Raw genomic sequence first — 13,548 nt, forward strand, 5'->3', positions numbered from 1 at the left:
AGTCGACCTGGACTGTCAATTCAGAAAAACAGCCAAGCTGAGGGCTGCCGTGAAGCTCTAAGGCGAGCAAATCCGTCAATAAGCACAAGACCCACCAAGGTAGAGCAGGAACTTTGTCACAATTGTTTAATAGTGCAATTAAAATTGTGATTAATAATTATTAATTTTTAAAATTGTGATGAATGTTTTTGTGTTAATCACGTGAGTTAACTGCAATTAATTGACAGCCCTATTTCATAGGTGGTTTTTTAAAAATATTTTTCCCTTAGCATTTCAAACAACTTAAGAAACTTGAAATCTAACCAGTCTCCTTGACAAGTTGGTTTTCCTTCATAGGCTGACTTATCATATGAGGTTCACAGTGATTGCTGGGGATCTGCTAATAGAGCATTGAAGTATGTTTCGGTTTTAGGAGAGGACTTGCAACAGAGAGTGGGGTTTTTTTGTTTTGTTTTGTTTTGTTTTATAATTCATTACATAGAAATCAAAGCTAGATTACATTCTTTTGCTGACAGCTTTGACAGTGTTGTATGTATAACATTATGCCAAGATATGTGTGGCGTGTTTGTGTGAGATGTTCAAGTCCCTAGCTGGAATAAAACAGCACTAGCACAACTATTATGTGTAACATACAGCACAAGTGTTTTCTCTGTGTGATTTGTTATTTCCAGTTGCAGATTTTGCAGTGGCTTATTGCAAACTTTCTACAAAGTAGCGTAAAAGCTTTCCAAATAACTTGTAGAAAATAAAGTGGCGTTCTACAGGATGTGCACTTTGTATTCTACATTTGTGGTCACCATCATAGTTAAGTGATGAAGTATGTTTGAGCCATATATTCTGACTTTCCTACATTCCATACAAGGATTACAGTAGTGATCTTTATAAGTGGAGCAGTATAGAAGTTGCATCCTGACTTTAGGTTTATTTGTTTTTTCTTCCATAAACTGATGGCCATGCCTTTTCTTATACTGTTTTTTTTTTTAATTGTCCTGTGTATGATCTTGCAGCTGCTGTTTTTCCATTGCATTAGGGGTGTGTAGATTCTGACAGGATTTGAAAAATGCATAACATGTTTTGCTAGGAACTTAAATGAGCAAAGAATGCACTATACTCATCTAAAGATTTCCTAGCCTCTTTTGGAGGAAAAATGCGGGTGTATTTGACCTGCTACTGAGACACTGTCTTGTTTGGATAGTTGGATAGGTTGGCTCAACCCATTCATGGTCTCCAGAAGCCATTAAGACTGTGCCTGACAGACAAAAGAGATCGTTGTTTCAGTGGTGTGCAAACTGAGTGTTTAAAGTATTTCCATGCAGAGCTAGTTTGATAGCTCAAGGATTTGCATAATTCATCATGTCTTTTCTGGAAAAATGCACTTTTCCAGTTCACAGTAAGTTTGGGTTAAGGCAAAATGGGGATTATCCTCACTAAAACATTGTCCTGTTCTTCATCTCTGTTTCCACCCCCATCTGAGTGGACACACTCTCAGTCTGTAAACATGTTCCAGTGGATGGGGCACGGAACTAGGAGTCAGGAGATCTGCACTGATGCTTAGCCTTGCCGTTGACTTGCAAGATGACCTTGGGCAAATCACTTAGCCCCTCTGCCTCAGTTTCTCTGTTAGTAAAATGGGGGTTATGATACTTGCCCACCTTCATAAAGTGCTTTGAGATCTATGGATGAAAAGCCCTTTATAAGTACTAACTTAACATAATTTAGTATTTATCCCTCCTCCCCAGATGGACACTGTCTCTCCCTCTCATCACAGGGAGTGTCCACCTTAGAGGTGGTACCCTAGCTGGATGCCTACTTAGCTGTAAGTACCTGGTGACCATTAAAATACAATGCAGTTTTATCTCATGAATAGAGGCAAACACTATGCACATATTCTCCATGTTCTATGAAAATTTTTTGACACCCTCAGTCATAGCATGTCTCCCATATGCATGTGCAGGCAGTGGAATGTAACTGTTGTATGTTTTCATCTTACAGGTTTGTAAAGAGGCTCTGCTTATAAACAAAGACACAAGGGAAAAATGACATTCAGAAAAGGTACATATTTAAAACAAGCAGACAAATAAAGAACTTCTGTGCTCTTAGCTTTTCCTGACCTGTGAGATTATCCTAATTACCTCTCTCTTCTTCTCTGTTTCAGTGAACATTGCCATCCTTGTACTTGCTATTGTTATATTTTTATTAGTTCTGCATCACAACCTTCTAGGTCTCAGTGACTTTTTGAAACGAGATGTAGCAGGTACAGTGGCTTTTTTTTAATATTAAGAGTTTTTTCTTTTCAGATCAGTAGCACAATGCATACCTAATCCAAAACAAACCTCTGCCATACGAAAATGGTTTCTGTAATGTAATAACAATAGGTCCCTTCTGTAATGAAGTGTATTTTGAATGCATGGATTTCCTGTCTTTTTGTCTAAATTTTATTTCCGTACTCCATTAACATTAGATTTTTACTAACTTCCTCAGAACTAAGAGGAAGTCGGTCCTGATGAGTGTGTCTGCTGTAGAGGGGTCATGAGTATGCAAATACAGATGGAATCCAGCAGTTTGTGCTGTAGCTACATTTAGTGAAAAATCACAGCTTTGATAGTGAAGTAGTATTGCTAAGTATCTCAAGTCAGACATTCATAGATTTTAAGGCCAGAAGGGGCCATTGTGACCATCAGATTTGATACTCTGCGTAACAAAGGGCATAGAATTTAATCCAGTGATTCCTGCATGGCGTCCGATATTTTCAAAAATATCAAGTCTTGATATAAAGATTCCAATTGATGGAGAATTTACCATATTCCTAGGTAATCCATTCAGTTGGCTAATTTAAACTACCAACATCCATTTTTGTATCTGTATATTGCAGGCATAAATAGTTGTGGGTTCAGTTTAGGTCATTTTAGATATCTAGGACTCCTATGAGACACCCATGTACTGTTAAGTATCAGGGGGCAGCCATGTTAGTCTGTATCCGCAAAAACAACAAGGAGTCCAGTGGCACCTTAAAGACTAACAGATTTATTTGGGCATAAACTTTCGTGGGTAAACACACTTCTTCAGTTGCATCTGAAGAAGTGGGTTTTTTACCCACGAAAGCTTATGCCCAAATAAATCTGTTAGTCTTTAAGGTGCCACTGGACTCCTTGTTGTTTTCATGTACTGTTATGCCTAGTCATCTGGGGGAGTAGATGACACCATAGCAGCATTAATATGGCGTTTCCTTGGTTTCTCTCTCAGAGGAATTAGAAAGAGAGTTGGAAGAGCGGGTGGTGCTGGGAAGGGAAGAAGGGAGAGAGACTATGCGCTGAGCTGTGTGTGCAGCTCATTTGTATCTAAGACCCCCTTTAGCTATCTGTGTTACTAAAGCCCTGAAATTAATGAATGAAGGAATTTAATCTGAGCTCTGATATTCATCTGTGTACCCTGCCATGCTGGCTCATTGGGGTGTTCAGACTTATATGTGTGCATAATATTATTATTGTAATATTCAAGTGTTGTGTTTAATATAGATGACAAGTTCTTCAGGGCTTGTCTTGTCTTTACTATTACAAGTTTGTACAAAACCTAGCTTTAAAAACTTGTAATAGTTCTGATCCCTGCTTGGGGTCTCTAAGAACAGTATAAATAGAAATAATTGGAGGTATTAAGAATTTTCAAACACTAATCATTTATTTATTTGTAGAACAAATATATATAATTCCATTCTCTTGTCCTGCAGATTCAAGTTCATTAGGACTCCAGCCTATAGATTTCATACCCGAGGCTCCTCAAAGGCTGACTGATGAAAGAAATGATCAGGAAATTCCTGTAGTCATTACAGCATCGGATGACCGGCTTGGAGGTGTAATTGCAGCCATGAACAGCATTTACCATAACACTAAATCCAACGTGGTGTTCCATATTGTCACTCTAAATGGTACAGTGGACCATTTGAGGTAAACTGTGCTTTCCAGATTCAGCTCGTTCCATTAATGTCAGACAGGATTAAGAAAAGGAGTACTTGTGGCACCTTAGAGACTAAGGTGCCACAAGTACTCTTTTTCTTTTTGCGGATACAGACTAACACGGCTGCTACTCTGAAACCAGACAGGATTAACTTTCAGAAGAGGAAAATACCATCTGGTCCAACAATCCAGACCTCTGAAAACTGATTGCAATCCTACCTGTTTGCTTTATTACCAGACCTTGTGATCATTTCTTTTTCAGGAAGCAGCTGTAGGTGCCTCTTGAAATTGTATATTCTATTTGCTACAGTCACCCTCCCTCGTAACATTCCAGGTGTAGACTGCAGTCTGCGTGGAGTAGCTCGTGCTTTGCTTGATTTCTGTGTTCCTGGTTTCCTAACTTTAAAAAAAAATGTACTACAACAAGTAAACACTGAGGACCTGTCGAAACCAATGAGCCAAGAAAATCCAAAGTTTCCAAGGATTCAGGTTCTTCCCATGTTTGTCTTGTTCCTGACAATGACTAGTATTCATTTTAGGGCCCAATTCTCTGAAGTCCTGAATGCCCTTATCTCCCATTGACTTCTCAGGATGAGGCCCCTTGATCAGTTTTTTATTTGTTTGACTTTCAGCTGTACGCAAAAAACCTGCCAAAAATGGTGGGTTTTTTAGTAAGAGGTTTCAATTTACAGCATTAAAAAAAGAAATGTAAGAAATTTGCTTCCATAAATGTGGCAGAAGAATGATTTCACACTCTGCTGTTGTGGATGCTTAAAGAAAACAGGTTAAACATGAGATAGAGGAAATTATTTTTTTTAATAGAAGACAGATTCCATCACAGAAAGATGAGCCCTAGCAGTGAAGTTTCCTAATTTTTAGATTGGTATTTGACCCTTTTCTGCCCTCCGCATCTCCCTTCTCCAGTTAACTGGAAGGTCAAAATTAACACTGATTATCTTGAGTAATGCTTTTTGTAATGGGAGCGTGAGTTTCTGATGCTAAATACTATAACGACTTGTAAAGTAAACCTCAGAAAATTCCATTAGCCAGCACCTAGAGCCACAATCCTGCAGTGAGCTCTATATAGGCAGACCTCTGAATCCATACAGCTCTGTACTGAAGTCAAACATAGATTATATACTACATGCAGATTTCATAGGTAGGGAAAACAACCAAGCTAGAGTAACCAGACCAACACTTATTTGTGTCATTATCATTTGGATCATCTCTTTATTTTTGGTTTAATTTGATCTCATTTAACCATGTTTATTCTTTTTTGTAAATGTGCAACTCCTCTTCCTCTTTCCTGGGCAGAGCGTGGCTGAGTAAAACTGCTCTGAAAAAGGTGAAATACCGAATTTTGGATTTCGACCCTCATGTTTTGGAAGGGAAAGTGAAAGTGGAGTCTGAACAGGCAGACTCCATAAAACCAGTGAGTACTGATGTTGATTATTTGTTGTAAATATGAATCAATGGTAACATATGTTGATGACTGATGTGGGTGGACGTACTAGTTATATCTGGACAGATCTGTGATTTATAGCTAGTATTTTACAGCTTTATTCTCTGTCTGTTTTTAACCTGTAGTTTCATAATGTAAAAGTTTGCTTCTTGTCCAGACTTAATTGTATATTCAGTTTAGAAATAATGAGGCAGGCACATTCTACCCCATAGAGATTAGCGCTAGGTAGTGATTGTGGTAATTAAACAGATCAGGGGTGGCCAACCTGAGCCTGACAAGGAGCCAGAATTTACCAGTGTACATTTCCAAAGAGCCACAGTAATATGTCAGCAGCCCCCATCATCTCCCCCACCTTGCCCCTGCTCTTAGCGCCTCTCACCCACCGGCAGCCCTGCTGATCAGCGCCGCCTCCACCCTCCCCACACCTCCTGATCATCTGTTTTGTGGCGTGCAGAAAGCTCTGGGAAAGAGGGGAAGGAGTGAGGGCACGGCAGGCTCGGGGTGGGAAGGGGTGGAGTGGGGGCAGGGCCTGTGGCAGAGCCAAGGGTTGAGCAGTGAGCACCCCCCCCCGGCACATGGGAAAGTTGGCGCCTGTAGATCCAGCCCTGGAGTTGGTGCCTATACAAGGAGCTGCATATTAACTTCTGAAGAGCCGCATGTGGCTCTGGAGCCACAGGTTGGCCACCCCTGAAATAGATGGCACTCTTCTGATTCGGTAGTAAACCAGTGTACCAGCAGGGGATGGTCTGCAGTTGGATATGCTATCCCTTCAGATAACTTGTGGTTATTAAATATCCCAGAGCTCTTTTCGCAAGAGTAGACATATTAACTCCAAAGTCCTGTTCGTATTCCAATTTGGATAACTACATTCTGGTTCCCTAAAATCCACCTACATTTTCATTTGGATTAGGAGTCATTCCCTCCCTATCTTGAACTATTGCAAAATGCTGGTGTGCTCTGGAACTATGGGAACCCAAAGATTGCTACATTTCATTAGTGAGAATTATAATTCCTCGGTATAATGGGATCTTTCAGGATAACAAGTATTATATAAATGTCCATTGATTACATTATTAATTCTTTGCATCGAGTTATGATTAATATGAATGAGTCGTTCAATTATAGCTGGTTATTCCAAGAAATACGATACGCCGACTTAATTTTTCCTATTATAAGCAAAATATTTGTAAACAGATCATGTAGGCTCCAGTTCTGAAATGTAATCTGCTAGCACTGACCCCTGCATCTGTGTGGAGTTCCACTGAGTTAGTGCAGTTCTGTGGAGGTGCTCAGGCTAGTGAACTGCATTGCAGAAGCAGGGCCATATGGAGCACTTTATATTTCCAAAGTGCTGTACGAACATTTAGGCTGTGATATTCAAAAGAGCCAAATGCCCCGATCCACAGTTGTACTTACGTCTCCTAAATCAATGGAAATTAGAAGCCTGCCTACTTCTGAGGATCTGGGTCTAAGTGACTTAGGAGCACAAGCTCCACTGAAAGTTGGTGAAACGAAGTCAGTTAGGTATTTTTGAAAATTCTGCCCTTAACTGTTTTTTTTGCTTTAAAAAAAAAAAAACCTCCCATCCTTGATGGTTATTTTTCTTTTGTTGCATGTTGTCATGGGTACTGGCATTTCCAGAAAATTAGTGCTTGGGATATCAGTTAGAGTTCCCCATTACTCTGTCACTTTCTCATTTCTCTTGCTTGCTTGTGTTGACAGTTAACCTTTGCAAGATTCTACTTACCTATGTTCGTTCCTCATGCAGAGAAGGCCATATACATGGATGATGATGTAATAGTGCAAGGTACTGAACATTTTCTTCCTAAGTGAATAGGCATTGCCTTGGTGGAATGGATATAGTTCACTATCCTGTCTCAGACGTTAGCCAAATGCTTCTTCCCCGTGTAAGGGTGCAATAACCCTGTAAATGCACCTAATCTGTGCAAGTCTATACATTGGGAAGAAACTTTTTCCTGTCCCTGTTTGATCATTTTTTGCTCTGGTGAAGCATAAAGATTGCTGGCTCTTATATTTGTACCTTGTCTAGTTTAACCAAGTTGTTGAGAGAGTGATGTTGTTGTAATTTTAGCATCTAAAATATATTTTATACATGCAAAATAAAACTCATGATTTTTCTAACATCTTTTCTTTGACAATGTTAATGTTAATTTTAACTAGCTGTTTAAATCTCCTACAAAAGGAGTATTTTATATATGCAAAATAACATTTTAAGTTCTTTCAACTTTAGCAGTAAAACTACTGTAGAATTCTCAGTTCCCTAGTGAATCTTGCAGTGTTCTAGGGAGAAAATTCTTTACCTAACAAGACCACAGCAACGAACAAGGGACTTGACTTTTTTGTTGTTGCAGATTCTGTTTTTCATTTCACTCCCTTTATATTGTGTATGATTTCTAATGTAAAATCCATTTCTCAAACAAAAGACCTTGGTTTTGATGTCAGCTCCTGTTGTATTCAGTGGGAGTTGGATTAGTCCCCTAGCGATCAGCAGGGTGATTTGGCCAGAGTAGAATTTGAGATGCAGGAGTTAGAGGTATACTTCCACGTAATGTAAGCTTGTGTATAACTGGCATGTACTGTATTTAAAGGAATATATTTTTAAACATTTAATTGTCCTGGCCCTATTCCTTCTTTAAAAAGATGTAACTCTGTTTTGAGTTGGGTACGGTCGTGTTGGTATCAACGCTGGAACAGAGTATACAAAAAGCACATGAACTAAAGCTTAAGCAATATTTGTGTTTTGATTCTCTACTTGGTTTGAATTTTTCAGATGATATCCTTGAACTTCACAACACACCACTGAAACCTGGCCATGCAGCTGCATTTGCAGATGACTGTGACTCAACCGCTAATAAATTTGCCATCCGTGGAGCAGGGAATCAGGTCTGAACAGTTCAGATAAAATAATATCAATATTTCAGACTCATTTTCAGAACTGGCCTCTGAGTTTGTTCCTACTTACTTGCTGATAAATTTCATGGTACTTGGAAGTCAAGTATTTGACTCTAACCACAAATTAGTTACTCAGATGTTTAGGGGCATTTTATAGCACTTGAAGTATTGCACCTGCGGTTATTTGTGGGCACAACTGAAAGCCAAGTTGAGATCACATTCAAAAGTAGAGACATAATCAGAGCTCTTTGAATTTACAACTGTGCTGTGCAATGGGAGTAAGACGCTGCTGTGAAGAACATGCAGTCTAGAACTTAACATTCTACAGATATGCTTTTGTTTGTGTGTGCACATAATATGCTCGCACTAGTGGTGAGATTGGTGACATCTTAGATTTTAGGTATTAAGGTGTGTGAGCGTTCCTGAAAGCACAAGAAAACTTTTATAGTGAAAGCTTTACACATTGTCGTGCCTCTTAAACCACACGCTCTATCCTGTACTAAAGGAAGGGAAAATTATTTTATCCACACAACAATCCTCTGCTCTACCAGGGGCACTGACTTAATTTTTTTTTTTTTTTTTTTTTTCTTTTTTCAACTGTGATGGGGTGGGGGAGGGAGCATTTTGAATGATATTTTATTTGGGAGCAGTTAAAACTAAAATCCAATTTTTATTCTGTTTTCAGTACAATTATATTGGATTTTTAGACTATAAGAAACAAACAATCCGGAAGCTCGCCATGAAAGCCAGCACCTGCTCTTTCAATCCAGGGATCATTGTTGCCAATCTAACAGAATGGAAATTACAGAACATCACTAAGCAATTGGAGAAATGGATGACACTTAATGTAGCGTAAGTATACAGAAATCAGGGGTAGACAAGTTGGGAGTTGGGTTATTGTGACGAAGATTCACTGTGGAATGAAGGATAGTGGAGTCTACATAAGTAGCTAGCCAGACAGAATGCAGCATGCTCTTCCTCTATGAAGTAGTTATGTGAAAATTAACCATTCTAGAGCTGTATCTGCACCCTCAGCTAATAACTTCATCTCCCCCTCTAGAGAGGAGTTATACAGCAGAACTCTGGCAGGTAGCATTGCCACACCACCACTGCTAATAGTATTTTACAAGCAACATTCTAATATTGATCCCATGTGGAACGTCCGACATCTTGGTATGTATGAAATGAAATCCTGACACGTTATTCCCTCCTGCTATGCTTACTACCTCACCACATGCATTCTGTCAGGTCTATAGCTGAATGTTGTGCTGATGCAGCAAATTGACCCCCCCCCCCCCCCCAAGGGGTTGGCGGGGATGCATCTTTTTCTGCTTTACACCGTTCTCCCCACTTTCAGAGCTCCTGCACCAGCCTGCAGCCTCATTTCAGAACAAGTGATTGCTGCTTTTTAAGCTGCCAGGGGGCTTGCACAAGCTGAACTTGCTTTCAAGTTTTCTACATTATTAAACACATTTAGTATATTTGGAGATGCCCTCCAATGTATCTTCATAGTATATTTGGAAGAACACAGCTGCCATTTCAACTCAAGTGCCTGTGGAGCATATTTTGGTTTTTATTAGGGCTGTTGATTAATCGCAGTTAACTCACGCAATCAACTAAAAAAAATTAATCGTGATTAATCACAATTTCAATTGCCCTGTTAAGCAATAGAATGCCAATTGAAATTTATTAAATATTTTGGATGTTTTTCTACATTTTCATATATATTCTGTGTTGTAATTGAAATCAAAGTATATTTTTTATTAATATTGGTACTGTAAAAATGATAAAAGAAATAGTATTTTTCAATTCACCTAATACAAGTACTGTAGTGCAATCTTTGTCGTGAAAGTGCAACTCACAAATGTAGATCTTTTGTTACATAATTGCACTCAAAACCAAAATGATGTAAAACTTCAGAGGCTACAAGTCCACTCAGTCAATTCTTGTTCAGCCAATCGCTAAGACAAACAAGTTTGTTTATATTTACAGGAGATAATGCTGCCCTCCTATTTACAATGTCATCAGAAAGTGAGAACAGGCATTTGCATGGTAGCTGGCATTGCAAGGTCTTTATGTGCCAGATATGCTAAACATTTTTATGCCCCTTCAGGCATTCCATTCCACCATTCCAGAAGACATGCTTCCGTGCTGATGATGTTCATTTTAAAAAAAAGTGTGTTAATTTGTGACTCAACTTCTTGGGGGAGAACTGTAGGTCACATGCTCGGTTTTACCTGCATTCTGCCATATATTTCATGTTATAGCACTCTCGGATGATAACGCAGCACATGTGATTCATTTTAAGAACGATCTGACAAAACGCAAAAAAGGTACCAATGGGAGATTTCTAAAGATAGCTACAGCACTTGACCCAAGGTTTAAGAATCTGAAGTGCTTTCCAAAATCTGAGAGGGATGAGGTGTGGAGCATGCTTTCAGAAGTCTTAAAAGAGCAACAGTCCAATGTGGAAACTACAGAACTCAAATCACCAAAAAATAAAGTCAACCTTCTGTTGGTGACATCTGACTCAGATAATGAAAATGAACATGTGTTGATCTGCATTGCTTTGGATTGTTATTGAGCAGAACCAGTCTTCAGTATGGATGCATGTCCCCTGGAATGGTGGTTGAAGCATGAAGGGACATATGAATCTTTAGTGCATCTGGCACATAAGTATCTTGGGACGCTGGCTACAAGAGTGTCATAAGAATGCCTGTTCTCACTTTCAGGTGATGTAGCAAGAATTGGGGCAGCATTATCGCTTGCAAATGTAACCAAATTTGTCTGAGTGATTGGCTGAACAAGAAGTAGGACTGAGTGGACTTAACAGGCTCTAAAATTTTACATTGTTTTAATTTTTGAATGCAGGGGGGGTTTTTTGTACATAATTCTATATTTGTAAGTTAAACTTTCATGATAAAGAGATTGCACTACAGTACTTGTACAGTATTAGATGAATTGAAAAAATATTTTACAGTGCAAATATTTGTAATCAAAAATAAATATAAAATGAGCACTGTACGCTTTGTTATAAATTAAATCAATATATGTAGAAAACATCCAACAATATTTAAATAAATGGTATTCTATTATTGTTTACCAATGCAAATAATCATGATTAATTTTTTAAGCACTTGACAGCCCTAGTTTTTATTACAAGTTGTGCAGCCCTAAGAATGCTCTGAAGTGCACTGGAAGGCCACAACGGCTCCAGAATAGGAGCAATGGCACAAAGCAGTGCTTAGCTGTACCTGAGAATCTGGCCCCAAGTGTCTTAATTTGTAATGGCTGACTCACTTGCCAATTCCCTCCCCCATACCCCAAACTAAGGCCATCCCTTGTTAGATCTGCATCTCATAACTGTGAAGTTTAAAATCTTGCATGCTAAGATTTTACTGCCTTTATTTCATGCTCTAATGTACAGTTGCAAATTGCTTCTCTTTCAATAAAAGGCTCTCGCACTGGAAAAAGATATTCTCCTCAGTTTGTGAAAGCTGCCAAGTTGCTCCATTGGAATGGGCATTTCAAACCCTGGGGAAGAACAGCTTCATATGCTGATGTCTGGGAGAAGTGGTACATCCCGGATCCTACTGGCAAGTTCAACCTGATCCGCAGACACTCTGAGATCTATGAGTCCAAGTAAAATGGATTTTATGAACTATTGTCATTTTCTCAGGAAACTCTTGGAGCCAGCAGTGTTTCTTTCAGCTGATTTGTATTACACAGCGCTCCTTGCTTCTCTGGAGCACAGGGGAAAGTACATTTTCAGGTGAAATAATCAACTGTACCAAACTGCATCCCTGAAGAAGAGACTTATTTCAAATATGATTGGGGAAACGTAGTCCAGCCGCACTATGAAGAGTGGAGAAACACCTCCATGAACTAGCATTTTTGCTAGGTAATTCCTTTTAATTACATTCTTCCAGTCCAGTGCTAGTGTTCTAGGTTTGATAATTTTGTCAGCTACAGAAATAGATGTCTCGTTCTTAGGAACAGTTATCTGGGTGAAAGCCACACGGAAATCTTGCACACCAATTTATCATAATCAAAAGCTGCTACTAGCTTCTTGTTACCTTATCTTATCCTCTGGAGCTTTATAAAAGGCACTTTCTCTTGCATGAAGACCCACTCACCATTTATATTTAACCCTTTCTTGTGTATGAACTATATTTTTCAAAGGCTACTTCTCAAGTGTTATTTCACTGAATTTTTTTTGTGATTGCCACTCAGCACAAACTGTTTTTAAATGTGTGGTGTAAACTAAACTTTGTTAAAAAATAAAATGATTTAAGGTTAACTGTTCAAGTAATTTTGAGCGTCGGATGAATATAAAACTCATTCTGGTCTTGAAAATGGTACTTGTTTCAGTAGATTTTGCATTTAATTAAGAATTTTTTTTTAAGGAATTAATTTCCTTGGAACTTCAATTAATTGTAAAAAGAAAAGTATGCAAAATGTCTTGAGTATAATTTAGTTTTCAAATTAGAACCATGTCAATTTCTAGAGCTTGAAACAAGTAATATCAAGTGATTAACTATTTCCCCTGCCATTTGGATGGAGTATCAAATTACAGCAAGAACTGGCAAAGCTGAGGCTAGTAATAACCTTGTTTTTAGTATATCAGAGAGGTAGTGGTACTATCCCTTATTCTGTCTGGAGCACCTTCTTTTGTGATTGTCTGGTTTCTAGTAACTCACCAGGGGGGCACTGCCCTATTAAAGGAAATGTCACAGCATGCCTTTCTGAGCCTGGCCCTTTAAATTAGGCAGAGCCAAGCAGCTGGAGTCCTAGCATAGCTGGTTTGCAAGTGCATCTCCTTTTCTCCCAGCTGGTAAGTGTAATTCAAGAGGTTACACACTGAATGTCAGTTTTTAGCATTCCTTAAAGTATGTTATTATCTATTTCTGCAGCAAGCAGTTTCTTCTTCTTTAGCAAAAGGCAGGAGGTTTTACCTCTTGTCAGGTAAGGCAGAATATGCATTTTATCCCCTTTCAAGTTTGCACCAAGCTGAAGGTATTAAGCATGCACAAAACGGACATTTTCTGTGTGAAATGAATAGAGATTGTTATTGGTAGCTTGATTTTTTTTTTTTTAGTGTAGGAATGTTTTTATGTAGTCAAGACTAAATTCTGTGGGTTAATCTGATAGTAAATTACTATATAACTTTGTACTGTGAAGTTGCCTTGGTTGAAAGAGCTTTGATACCTTTTGCTAAGGATT

General features: G+C 38.7%; 1 protein-coding gene across 4 annotated transcripts in view; it reads left to right on the forward strand.

Annotated features, from left to right (window-relative positions):
- Positions 1–12,625, forward strand: part of GLT8D1 (glycosyltransferase 8 domain containing 1) — a 44,166-nt gene extending 31,541 nt beyond the window's left edge. For 3 of the 4 annotated variants that reach the window (XM_043552231.1, XM_037905618.2, XM_007055601.4), the window contains 9 exons: positions 1,993–2,052; positions 2,156–2,254; positions 3,725–3,941; positions 5,265–5,382; positions 7,135–7,219; positions 8,204–8,316; positions 9,011–9,177; positions 9,386–9,498; positions 11,781–12,625. In XM_043552231.1, coding sequence (XP_043408166.1) covers positions 2,037–2,052; positions 2,156–2,254; positions 3,725–3,941; positions 5,265–5,382; positions 7,135–7,219; positions 8,204–8,316; positions 9,011–9,177; positions 9,386–9,498; positions 11,781–11,971 — 1,119 coding nt within the window. In that variant the 5' untranslated portion in view covers positions 1,993–2,036 and the 3' untranslated portion in view covers positions 11,972–12,625. Of the gene's footprint in view, positions 1–1,739; positions 1,817–1,992; positions 2,053–2,155; positions 2,255–3,724; positions 3,942–5,264; positions 5,383–7,134; positions 7,220–8,203; positions 8,317–9,010; positions 9,178–9,385; positions 9,499–11,780 lie in introns of all 4 variants that reach the window. The other variant, XM_027817962.3, reaches the window with a different exon arrangement.
- Positions 12,626–13,548: the final 923 nt, after the last annotated feature.

The sequence above is a fragment of the Chelonia mydas genome, chromosome 7, assembly GCF_015237465.2.
Source record: "Chelonia mydas isolate rCheMyd1 chromosome 7, rCheMyd1.pri.v2, whole genome shotgun sequence".
Lineage (NCBI taxonomy): Eukaryota > Metazoa > Chordata > Testudines > Cheloniidae > Chelonia > Chelonia mydas.